At 50.7% G+C, this 12,730-nt stretch overlaps 1 protein-coding gene across 2 annotated transcripts in view; it reads left to right on the forward strand.

Annotated features, from left to right (window-relative positions):
* SSH1 (slingshot protein phosphatase 1) overlaps positions 1–8,171 on the forward strand; it is a 66,698-nt gene extending 58,527 nt beyond the window's left edge. For both annotated transcript variants that reach the window (XM_077160110.1, XM_077160111.1), the window contains one exon: positions 1,997–8,171. In XM_077160110.1, the coding sequence (XP_077016225.1) occupies positions 1,997–3,262 (1,266 nt within the window). In that variant the 3' untranslated portion in view covers positions 3,263–8,171. The remainder of the gene's footprint in view (positions 1–1,996) is intronic.
* Positions 8,172–12,730: the final 4,559 nt, after the last annotated feature.

The following is a 12,730-nucleotide window of genomic DNA, read 5'->3' on the forward strand; positions in this document are numbered from 1 at the left end:
TGACAAAACAGAAGCAGGCAGGGCTCGGTGTGAGCACCAGGGGTACGACGGAGAACTTGCGAGCAGGAACTACTTCTGAAAGGGCAGTCGGGGACTGTCTCCCTGAGCATGAGAAGGAGCTGGCCCTGCAAAGAGCTGGGGGTGGGGCTGACTTCCACGCAGAAGGAGCAGCCAGTGTCAAGCCCCAAGAGGGGACAGCTTGGAATGTGTGAAGGGGGGAAGCTGAATGTGAGCAGCATGGGCAGGGGTCTGCACGTGGTTCCAGGGGCAGTGGGAAGCCATGGGAGGGCTTCCCTCAGGAGGCAGCAGACCCCCATCTGCCTGTGGACGTCGGGTAGACTGGAGGCTCCAGAGCAGAAGCCGAGAGACAGATGATGGCTCAGAGGCTGGGGTGGGGGCAGAAGTTTTCGCCCCTGCTGCTCCGCCTCCTATCACCCGCCCTGCTCTGCCATGCTCTCCAGTCTGCTGTGCCCTTTGCCTGGTCAGCACCTGCTTAGCTGACAAGGCTCAGCTGACATGTTGATTGCCCCGGGAAGCCTTCACCCTGTGGGAGACCTGGCACTTACCCGTCTCTCTCCTGGCACTTTCTGTGTTGTTTTCTGGTCCCTTTCCACCAGTGGATAGTAGGCTTCTTGCAGGCAGGGGGCTGTGTCACATTCACAGCCTCTGCCTGATGCAGTTCCTGGCACAAGGCAGGTGGCCCAAGATGTGTGTTGAATGGATGAATTCCCTCCTCTAGTCCCCTGTGACCCCAAAAGGTGCCCCCTCTCAAATCTCCCACTGTGACAGATGTAGACCCTATTCCCCAGGGAAGGTTATAGAGGTGAAAATGTGGGCCCTTTGCTTAAAGCTTCAGAAAAATGGGTGCGTCATGAATTCAGGTCTTAGCGCAGGGGTCCCAGGACTGAGATCTCACTGGTGGACCCAAAGCCAACACCAGCGTCCCTGATTAAAATAGGATTCTGCAGAAGACTCCCCCTCCCCCATCACACCCTCTCCCATGGGCTCCCTGCAGCCTCCGAGGGGGGTGGCTGAGTTTCTGTGACACCTCCAGCATCAGACCACCCCACCCAGCCTTCTTGCCTCAAGGGGGCTTCGTTTGCTCTGCAGGGTGGCCTTAATTCCCAAAGGTGAGCTGCGCTTCACCTCGTGGACAGAAATCACCTTGAGGCGCTGACAGCCTCAGCCCTTTGCAGGAAGGCTCCATTTTAGACCAGCTTAGGAATCTCAGATCTAAATACCGCCCGGACCGCGTTGGCTCTGGCAGTGCCTTTCTTCCCTCCATCTCACATCCCGGAAGAGCAGCTACGCAATTGGCCCGGGAGGGATGGGCACTGCTGAGCTGCCCATCAGAAAGGCGGGATGTAAAGACGCCCTCACCCAGGCCCCACGTGCCCCCAAGGCAGGATGATTTTCCTTGGGAAACCCACATTTCCCACTGGTGTATAAAACCCACTTTGGCCCTCACGGACACCTTTATTGGGGTGTCTGTCTCCCTTGGTGCCTTTCAAAAACCTGTTTTAGCCCTTTGCCATCTCTCTTGTAAAGACCACAGCGAGATCGTGGCTCTCCAGAGCCAGGCTGTGTTCACGCTAGGCAGAAAACGTTCTGTTTTCTGGCTACCACGTTCCCCAAATGCACGTTCTGAAAGGGAGGGGCACCTACTGTGCCAAAAAAACCGCTATCTCATTTCCTTCTCACATTGCTGCAAGGTGGGGGCTGTTCTGGCTCGGGACAGGGTCACATGGAGCAGGGCAGAGGGTGGCTGGAGAGGGGAGACCTTGGGGGCCCTGCTCCCCAGCCATGCTGGCAGTGTGGCTGATGTGCCAGGGTCTTGGGCACATAGCTTCTGGAAAGCTCGATTAGGCATCTCAAGCTCATCTCTAACCTCCATTAATCACAGTCGAGCAGCTTCTTAGAGATTTCTGTGCCCCCCTTATATGTTTTGGTTTGCAGCTTATTATCGCACTCTGACAATATTCTTGTCTCCTTTCAGCATGATGCCATTTTTGGGATCCTTAACAAAGTGAAGCCTTCCTACAAGTCCTGTGCTGACTGCATGTACCCAGGGACCAGTGGGGCCCCTGAGGTCTTCGGGGAGCAGTGTGAGACCCCGAGCGCGCCCGCCATCTGCACCCAGCCTGCCTTCCTGCTGCACCCCACGACCTCCCCCATGGCCCCCGTGTCCAGCAGGCCCCAAGCTTTGGAGAAGCTGGCCTCCAGCCCAACTGAAGCATCCCAGTCTCTGCCACCAGCAGGCTTCAGGCCAGACATCGGTACCTCTGGCCCTGGCTCTGGCTCTGGGACTGCCCCAGAGCCACCAGCTAGCCTTTCGGAACCTTCCAGAGAGCCCCAAAAAGTCCTGCCAAAGTCCCTCCTCTTGAAGAATTCTCACTGTGATAAGAGCCCTCCCAACATGGAGGCCCTGAAAGAAGACGTGCTCGCCAAGAAAGACCCAAAGCCAGCCAAGGACCTGCGGCTTCTGTTCAGTCAGGAATCCGAGAAACCCACAGCCCACAGCTATTTAATGCAGCACCAAGAATCCATCATTCAGCTGCAGAAGGCAGGCTTGGTCCGCAAGCACACCAAAGAGCTAGAAAGACTAAAGAGCAGGCTGGCAGATCCGGCGTCACCCTTGAGAGAGAGCATCACCAGCAGGCTGGAGGCCAGCATCCCCGAAGAAAACCAGGATCTGACCCCTCCCCATCAGTGGGCGCCCCCCCCAGCTTTGCCCAGCCATGCTGGGAGTGCCGAGAAGTCAGAGGCTGCCCCCCCTCCACTGGAAGGAGCCTCTCTCAAGAGCCCCACCCCCTCCCTCTGCCGCCCGAATCACACCAGTAATTTCTCGAAGGATTTCCTGAAGACCATCTGCTATACCCCCACCTCGTCCTCCATGAGCTCCAACCTGACCCGGAGCTCCAGCAGCGACAGCATCCACAGCGTCCGCGGGAAGCCCGGCCTGGTGAAGCAGCGGACGCAGGAGATTGAGACACGGCTCCGGCTGGCGGGCCTCACCGTCTCTTCCCCGCTGAAGCGCTCGCACTCCCTCGCCAAGCTCGGAAGTCTCAACCTCTCCACTGAAGACCTGTCCAGCGAGGCTGACCTGTCCACCGTCGCAGACTCCCAGGATGTCAAGCTGAGCGAGGCCTCCGTCCTGCATGAGCCCCACCCCACACCGTGGAACCCCAATGCAACCCCGAAAGCGTCAGGGAAGCCCAGCCCGGAAAACTTGAAAAGCCCCTCGTGGACGAGCAAAAGTTGACCCGCTTTTTGCCATGTTCGGACTTTTCCTTTCATACGATCCCTCCCTTAGCTTCACTGTGGATATTTTGTTCAGCCCCTCACATTTTGCCTTCTCTTAAACGACTGTGGTAGAGAGGAGGAGATGCCACAGAGAAAAACGCACATGCAGTACAAGAATCGAGAGGGGGGATTTGAGTCGGGTGGCCTGGGACAGCCGGGGAGTATCGGGCGGTAGACACGGAACTCCAACCTGCAAGTTGTGTCTGTCTGAGAAGAATCATACCGTGCACGGAGAAGAGTGCGTTCGGATGTGCACACACAGCAGAAAACCTTTCACGTTTGCAAAATGAAAGGTAAGAGTCTTGGTGAGGCCATCAGCACTGTGGCACACGTCCCCTAACTCATTCAGGCCCTCTTGGGCAACCACATAAGTCCTACCTCTGTTTTGCTGTGCTTTTTATTTTAAAAATACAATATTGACCAAGGCTCGTCCCAGGGAATAATGCTGTCAGGGCCTCCCCCCTCCAGGAAAAAAAAAAAAAAACACGATATTTTGAACGGGACCCCAAAAAGTGTTTAGACTTGACCACACCATGCCCTGCTTAGGTGAAGTCGGACAAAGGCACTGGACACTGGTGTTGAACTGACCCCTGCATGGCGCCGGCCACGCCACTGAGGTCCTGGGTCCTGGTTTTATTGTTCAGGCCGCGTGATGCGTGTCTGGCCGGCACACGCGCCGTGCTCTCAGTCGTTGCTAACGTGCCCTCAGGTTGGGGGAAGGACCCACAAAGCACTGTTGAGCCTCATCTGCTGCTGAACCAAGCGAGGCTGGGTTTGGGTCGCAAAAGCACTGGCGCCTGGCAGGGCCGTGGGCCTGAGACGCAGGTTGTCCCGCCGGGAGCCCTGGTACCAGGTGCATTAGGTCCCCTGTGTTTGCATGTCGGGGAGGAAAAGGAGCTTTTGGCAGCGAGAGACTATCGGCTCCCCTGCAGGAGCAGCCCGGCCGCCACTTCTCCGAGAGAAACAAACGAGACTGTTGACAAGCTCCACGAATGTTTGCAGCCGCCCCCGCCCCCCCCCCCCCCCCAAAGTGGAAATGCTCCTTCCCGTTCGTCTCCGGACCCTTCTGGGGCCGGGACGTTCGTCTCTGGACCCTTCTGGGGCCGGGACGGGGTAAGGGAGGCCTCTGCTCTGTGGGTAGCTGCTGCCAGAACCAAGTGAGCGCAGCGCGTCTTGCTGCCTGGGACCCTGTGCTTGACTCAAGGGATGCATCTAGCGTCAGTCACCAAGACAGAATGTCATAATATTCTTAGAGAGAAAGCTCGGTAGACAGGCAGAGAGATTTAATTCCAGGGTCATCAAACTACAGCATGCAGCTCCATGAGCTCAGAGCGGCTTTTATGTTCTTAAGAGATTGTGAAAAGAGTAAATAAAATTAATATGTAACAGAGGCCACATGCGACCTGCAGAGCCGAAGCCACATACTGTGGCCCTTTACAGATGAAGTTCACCAGACCCTGGTTTTATTTGACAACGCGGGGCTGCCCATAGCCTGCCAGGAGGGAGCTGGGCAGATTTGTAGGACTCCCAAGCTTCTGCCCTTCCCTCCTCCTGACCCAGACCCTGCCAGCCCACCCCCAGCCCGTCTTGTGCAGTATGGAGTAGCTGAGCATGCCGCGCAAAACTTAGCCAAAGCTTGTCAACACGTACATCTTGCCCTCGGCTGGGTCAGTCGGATTAATTCAGGGCAACTCGAAGCCTTCCAGAGCCAGCCAGGTGCTGAGAATGGATGAATGAGTCTCATCTCACAGTGGTCAGACGTGGTCCCTTAGACACAGCCAGTCTCTGGAGCCCCCAGGCAGTGTGGGTCTCAGGAGCAAGGTTAGTTCACATCTCAGCCAGCAGGTAGAGGTTTTGCCCACCCACCCCCAAAAAGCCCTCTCTCCAGGATTTTTTTTTTTCCTCCCTGGCCTTATTCTTTTTTAAAATATGAATTACTTTACAGGAAGAAAAATCACCTTGAAAGGTGGTTATCCACTTAATTCTTGAAAACCCTGTGGGTTTATTCCCCCCTCTCTCCCTCAGCCAACAAAAGCATATTCTCAAAGAAATAGCAACTTCAACATGTTTTGCCAAACTAGATTTCATGTGGTAGATCAATTTTTGTCAAAATAATCTTTTAAATTTGGTGATGACAGACTTAAGCTTTTTTTTCCTCAACCATGTCTGTGTTTGAGTGATATATTTTTGAAAACTTTAATTTTGAAAGCCATAATTTTTCTTATGCAGTTAAAGGGGGCAGGGGGTAAAGGATTACAAATGCAAGCGGCTCTTTGGCTTCTGGCAGACTTACCCACTCGGTTTTGGAAGCAGAGCTGGTATGTCAGCATCTAAGCAGGCCAGTGCCCAGGCATCCAGCTTAGAGCATCAGAAGTGCTCTTGATATGACATCTAACAGTCTGACATGGAGAAAAGGATAATGCTTTTTCTCCAAGACCCAAATCAGACGCCAGTAAAGATATGGCAGATTGCTATTTAAAATGTCACGCTAACCAGGTGCTCAGGTGGTTCAGTGGTAAAATGCTCACCTTTCATGTGGGAGACCCGGGTTCAATTCCCAGACCATGCACCGATAAAAAAAGTCACGTTAACTAGACAAGAGCATTCTGCCAAGGCCCGGACCCCTCCCTAACAAAGAAGGTTGCATTGGTCTCTGAAAAGAAAACTCTGCTCCCAAAGAAGTGCCAGATCTTGGCAGATGACTTTGTATGTGACCTTAGCTGATGGGAGAAATCACAGAATAAAAGTGACACAAGGGTTTGGAGCGGTGGCAGAGATCTGTGCTGTGAAAGTCACTGATTCAAGCGACTACCGTTTTCATAGAACACCCCTGCTGAGTTAGGAGAACAGGAAAATGATGTAAATCAGGTCTGATACTCTACATATTCAGCTGTTTCCCATCTCCCACCTCACCTTCACTTTAATTCATATGGCACGCCGAAAGCTAGGCTGGACTTCTCCAGATCGTCATCTTGCATTGGTGCAACCCACCCCCAGCCCATGTCTTGTGCAGTATGAAGTAGCTGTGCATGCCAAATTTTAACTAGAAGGGGAGAACTGGTCGCAGAGAGGAAAAACCGTGCAGCCCTCTGGTCATAAATTTGACAATGACATGTTCCGTTTCTTTGTCTCTAGACAACAGTCTTCTAGAAGTGTCCCCGGTTGCATGAACTTTTCAAGAATGAGGTTTCTTTCTCTTCAGTTTTCTCAGGACAGGGACCCCTGTGCCCTCTGGGCTCTCACACAGCTCACTGCTGGGCAGCAAGCCCCTCTCCACAGCACAGCACACTGTTGCCCAAGCATGCCAGCTACAAACAGGGCACACACAGATAGCTGCACTGTCCAAGCCTGCCCTGCTCCACTTGCCCCGTCCAGCTAAAGCACACCCCAGTCAAAAAAGCCCTTCCCCCTGGACAAACCCAGAGGAGGCTGCAGGATGGAGCTGAGCTTGCAAGTGAATTAACACCTTCAGGACAACCCTGTCCTTTGCACTCTTGTCTCTCTGCACCCGGCTGATCCCAGGAGGTTTGTTCTCCCCAATGGGAACAAATGCTGCAGTCACAGAGTCAAGATCATAAAAGTAACCTCGCCCAACATTTCCGAAGAGCAAATTGCTTTCTGTTGGCTGGAAAGTACTTCCACTGGGTTGAGATGAATACAGTTCACCCAGCACTGTTGTTTGGCTTGCCACCTGGGAGGGTATCCCCCAAGTCCACACAACCCAGTGTGGGCAACCGCTTCACCTCTGGCAAGAGAGCTGAGGAAGTGGCACCTGGCCGGTCACGGTGCAGACCCACCCACACCACAATTCCAAATAAAGGTGATTGGCGACCCAGTTTTTTTTTTTTTTTTTAAAGTTTGCTCTGCAGTTACATGTCTGAGTTCACTGCATATATATATTTTCAATATATATATAACGAATCAAATTATCACGTACATCATTCTTTTCATCCACACACATGCCACGTCGCCCCTTGAGGAAGCGGATGGGCTTGAACGCCGTGGCATGGGGCTGCCTAGTGTGGCCCGTGGTGCATCTGGAAAAGACGACTCTGCGTTTGTCTCCTGTCGGGCCTGGCCCTCTGATGCCAGGGTCTCTGCTACCAGGCCTCTGCCGGCCCCTCCCTGGGCCTTGCTGCACGGGAAGATAGCTGCTTTCTCCTCCTCATTTCCTACACTGTAATTATTGTTTTACAATGGAGTGCCTTAATAATAGTTTACAAATACTATGTATTTATGCGAGACTGTTAAACTCTCATCTTTTGTGACTGGGCACCAGGTCTTATCCGCGGTTCCTGCAGGTGTGTCTCCAAGCCCCCAAGGCGCATGCATGGCCAGAGACAGCGCTGGCGGTGCTTGCAGCCGAGGAAGGCCCTGGCCACGCGGCGCCCGTGACAGCTCCTGAAAGAGCATCATTCTGTTTGCTAAGGGGTAGTCGAGTCCAGACTGCCCCCAACCACAGCCCGGCACCTCACCCACCCCCCAAGTACCCAGCTCCCTTCCTGTTTAATGGAGATCTTGTCACCGCCTGGCCCACCCTGTTTTTCCTCTTTGTTGGTGTACTTGGCATCAAAAAATGGGTACACAGCCCCGCCCCTCCCACTCACCTCCGGAGCTCCACAAGACAAGTTGCCCTTTGGTTTCCAGAAGCTACCAGTAGGTTCCAGTGTTTTACGTTATGATATCAATGATTTTTTTTAATTGTTTTTCTTTTTTTTTAAATATTATATATTTAAAAAGCAGTATCTTTTGTACTGTGAATTTGCAGATGCATAATGCACTTTTTTTTTCTTTTTTAACTTCTGTTGGTGTGTATTGTATATAGGCTGTGTGCTTCTGGCGATGAAAATAAACTTTTTCTTTATAAATGCCTGATGATCTTGTATAAAAGGAAACTGCCCCTTCAGCCAAGTGCAGGACAGTCTGATGCATTATAATCATCATAATGGCCGGTATTTGTTGAGCATCTTCTGTGTGCTAAGCCCATGCTTAAAAACCTGGATAAATTAGTCCCAAAGAAGGAACCAAGGGGAAGAAATATTAGCTCCTCCCAGGAACATTCTTTTTCCTCCTGATTCTGCCAGTAAGGAAGAGCAGGCCCACTTGTAGGCAGTTACTTGTATATGCCAAAAAAAGAGCTCATCCACCAAGATGGGATTTGGACCTTGGGTAGTTTCTCTTCTGGTACCAGTAGAGGGAAGAAAGCTGAAGGTGTGACCTGGAGAACCACACCTCGTCCTCACGACGCCCTTCATGGGAGAGGGGGACTGAGGAAGCTAAGTGACCACTGCTGCCTGATGGAAAGCTCAGTGGCTGAGCACAGCATAGGCTTCTCTTGTGCTTGTGTCACAGTTGTCTGCAGGTCAGCCAACTCTTGGCTGTTCTCCACTGGCAACTTGGGAAGCCAGGCGCCTCCCAGCTTATAATTCTGCCATCTTGGAGTTCTTTGCTTCTTGCTGTGCAGTCAGGGGCAAGACAAGGAGGACCCAGATCCAGCCTGGCCTGGGTGCATCTGGGCGAGAGGCATCACTGCTATTCACATTCCAGTGGGTGAGACCCACATGGCCCCAGCCCAACCGCCAGGGAAGCCAGGAGGCATAAGGGGCACGAAGATGATCTAATGCACACTGACCACCTGCCACAAGTGCCTTGACATGGCCACTGCATTCCAGTCCCTGCAGAGCTGGAAAGCCTTTTGTTTGGTCCACCTCCTTTGCTCTGTGTCTCAGATAGACTCAGGAGAGTGATGAACACAGCAAGTACAAGTTTATTGTATTACATAGAAATTGTCAGACCAACCAGATTCCTCTCATTTGCCATTAGGTCCTTCTAGATAAATATGTGTGAAGGCAAATTATTAGAAATTGCTTACTGAGCATGAAGTCAAAGCAGAAAGTTCATGGCATGATTCTGATGGTTAGTGTTACCAAGCTGGAATCGCCTGAGACAGCCCTCTCTGCAAGATGCTTTTAGTTTTAAAAGACCTGAGTGTCACGGTTCAGGACACTCCCTGCCTTGGCAAGCGTGGAGTTACAGCTAAAAATTCTCTTTCCTTTCCAAACTGGAATCCAAGTCGGGATGGGGCCCAGCTATCTGTATGTTTCTGGTAGATTCCCTGGGAATTCTGATAGCCAAGTTCAGAAACCAACAAAATAATGTGATGCGATTGAGTAGGCTTACACTTCCCCAGTTAAAGTCACATTCCACTCACGCTTCCTGGAGACGACACCCGTATCACCCTAGCAGAATGTGGGTGTTCCCAAAACGCACCCAACACTCAGTTACTCACTACAGCTGTAGGAGAGTGTTCCTGTAACTGGCTGCTTTTACCCTGACAATTCCAAGGTTGGGTGTGACACCATATTACACTTAAAGTGTGTGTGGGGGGGGTGGCGGTGCAGGGGAAGACTGATGTACTTACATGTTTGCACTTGGGGAAGCCCATCTTGGCAGGATGCACAGAAGAAGCTCAGAGGATGGGTTGGAGTTTCAAAAGAATTCACTTCATTGTAGGAAAGCCTTTTCTAAAGGAGACATCCACCAACAGAACAGTCGTGAAGCTGCATGTATAACCACCACCCACCCATCACTGCATCCTAAAGCGAGAGTAAAGAATTTACACTTACCATATGCCTTCTATATACCAAACACTTTACATAAGGAATCCCATCAGATCCACTCAACAGCCCTGAGAGTTTGTTGTCATCCTCATTTTACAAAGGGAGAAACAGATCTGCCAAGCGTAAATAACTTGGCCAAGGTTACACCTAAGAAGAGGGAAGCCAGGTGGATAACTGCTCTCTCCTCATTCAAAACCTGCCCCCAGAGTTTTGTCTCTTCCCCAGAAGTAGAAAGAAGCAAACTAAAGGGGCATCTTGATGTCCCTTTAAGCATCAGCAAGAAAATGAGCCAGAAACGAAGGCTCCAACCTTTGGGAAATCTGACCCACTTCACACTCCACAGGCTACTTTGGCAACACAAGGTATGTTTCTCCCCCAGATTGTATTCACCATATTTCGCTTTTAAAGGGAAACCACTAGTGCATCCTGAAGAATACTTGTAAAGAGTCTAGTTTCATCCTGAACTTCCCTTTTTTTTTGGTAAACTGAGCAAATAACATTGGTATTAACATGTGTTCTAGTTTGCTAGCTGCTGGAATGCAATATACCAGAAACGGAATGGCTTTTAACAAGGGGAATTTAATGAGTTGCTAGTTTATAGTTCTAAGGCCGAGAATTAAAACAAGTCTATAGAAAAGTCCAATCAAAGGCATCCAGGGAAAGATACCTTGGTTCAAGAAGGCCGATGAAGTTCAGGGTTTCTCTCTCAAGTGAGAAGGCACATGGTGAACACAGTCAGGGCTCCTCTCTCAGCTGGAAGGGCACATGGCGAATACGGTGTCATCTGCTAGCTTTCTCTCCTGGCTTCCTATTTCATGAAGCTCCCCGGGAGGCGTTTTCCTTCTTCATCTCCAATGGACTCTCCACTTCGTGGTGCTGCAGCATTCTCTGCTCTCTCTGAGTCTCTCTGAGTCTCCAAAATATTTCCTCTTTTATAGGACTCCAGTAAACCAATCAAGACCCACTCAAATGGGTGGAGACATGTCATCCCCTAATCCAGTTTAACAACCGTTCTTAACTAAATCACATCAACTAGGGAGATGATCTCATTACAGTTTCAAATATACAGTACTGAGTAGGGATTATTCTACCTTTAAGTAATGAGATTTATATTAAAACATGGCTTTCTTAGGGGGCATATATCCTTTCAAACCAGCACAACATGTTCACATTAGTAGCCTCCCAGCACAGGTGAGATGCTCCTGGATCTGGGACTACAAGACAACTTCTCCCCTAAGTTCGCATCTGCCGGTGAACTTCCCCTGGCTCTCGAAATTGCATATCAAAACGGGTTGGGGACAATGCTACCTACCTCCTAGCACCAATTCATTGATAATTAACTAATAATATATATGCACGCTCTCTTGTGCCTGGTACACACACTTAGTGAATAAATGGCTGTTATTGTTGGTATGCAGGGAAGGAATGGGCGTTACCTCCCCTGAGCATCTCCTAGTTGCAGGGGTTCACATATATTACTGAGTTAATCAGCGCAGCAGCCGTGGCCCCGCTTTACAGATGAAGAGGTGAAGGCTCGGAGAGGTAACGTGGGTTAGGTCACACAGCCAACCAGTCAGGGGCATATGCTTCCTACTCCACCATCTGCTCCCCAGAGAAAATAGCACTTAGTTGCGATCCTTAGCACAGTGTAGGTACTCAATGAACAAGTGAATAAATGAACTACACCATGAGAAGAGTCCCAGCCACACTGACCAAGGCTTGGAAAGTTTGAGACATCCGTGACGTCCTTGGGGCAGGAGCTGTGTGTCTTCACCTCTGGGGCCCCGGCAGGGACCTGGTACATGGTCCCGATTGTCTGGTGGACTGAACCCCAGGACAACACCGGCCATTTGCTATGAATCAAAGAAGCCCGAGGTTTTCAGGGTCCAGAAGAATCTGCAAGGTCATCCATGCTAACCCTTTTTACACCATCCATCTATTCCAGGATTTTCTCCTGTTTGTGGAGCAAGCCTCTTCATTCCTGGGCGATCCTAACAGTTCCCTTCCATAAGAGACAAGAAGAGAATACACCTGCTAAAAGCAGTTGGGTTAGATGAGTAGGACCGGAGGTTTATTCTTTCTCCTTTTCTCTATTTTCCAAAAATCTCTGCAACAGGATTGTGTTATATTTCCAATGAAACAAAATATAAAGATTTAATAAAAGGATGCTTTTATTCTGAGCTAAATTTGTACTCTAAGGGACAAAGCTCGTGATTCTAGGGAACTCAACCCTGCATTTTCCTTGTGTGTGTGTGGCGGGGGCGGGGGGGGTTCTCTTTCCTCTCATGGGTGGCATGGGTCTCCTTAACAGGCAGACTGCTCTTAGGTCACTGCGGCTTAGGGATGCCAGGCAGGTCTTAGGATCCTGGGATGTCCGCTTCTCCACCCCCTGAGCATCTCGGGGTGGCAGTGGAACTATGCGGCATGATGATGACAGGGCAGCAGCCAGGGCTCGCTTCTACAAACAGCTGCACGAGGCCCTGTGCTTGGTTTAATGCTCTTTTGTCGCCGTTTTGAAATTCTTTTTTTTTTTTTTTTTAGTATCTATTTTTAAATTTTTATTGACAAACCAAAACAACATACAGGGCGGGCCACAGTGGCTCGGCGGGCAGCGTTCTTGCCTGCCATGCCAGAGACCTGGGTTTGATACCTGGTGCCTGCCCATGCGGAAAAAAAAAAAAAAAGCCAACATATAAACGCGGACATTCTTAACATACAAACATTCCATACCTGGTGTACAATCAATGGCTCACAACATCATCACATAGTAGTACATTCATCACTGTGATCATTTTTTAGAACATTTG

Source organism: Tamandua tetradactyla, chromosome 5, assembly GCF_023851605.1.
Source record: "Tamandua tetradactyla isolate mTamTet1 chromosome 5, mTamTet1.pri, whole genome shotgun sequence".
Taxonomy (NCBI): Eukaryota; Metazoa; Chordata; class Mammalia; order Pilosa; family Myrmecophagidae; genus Tamandua; species Tamandua tetradactyla.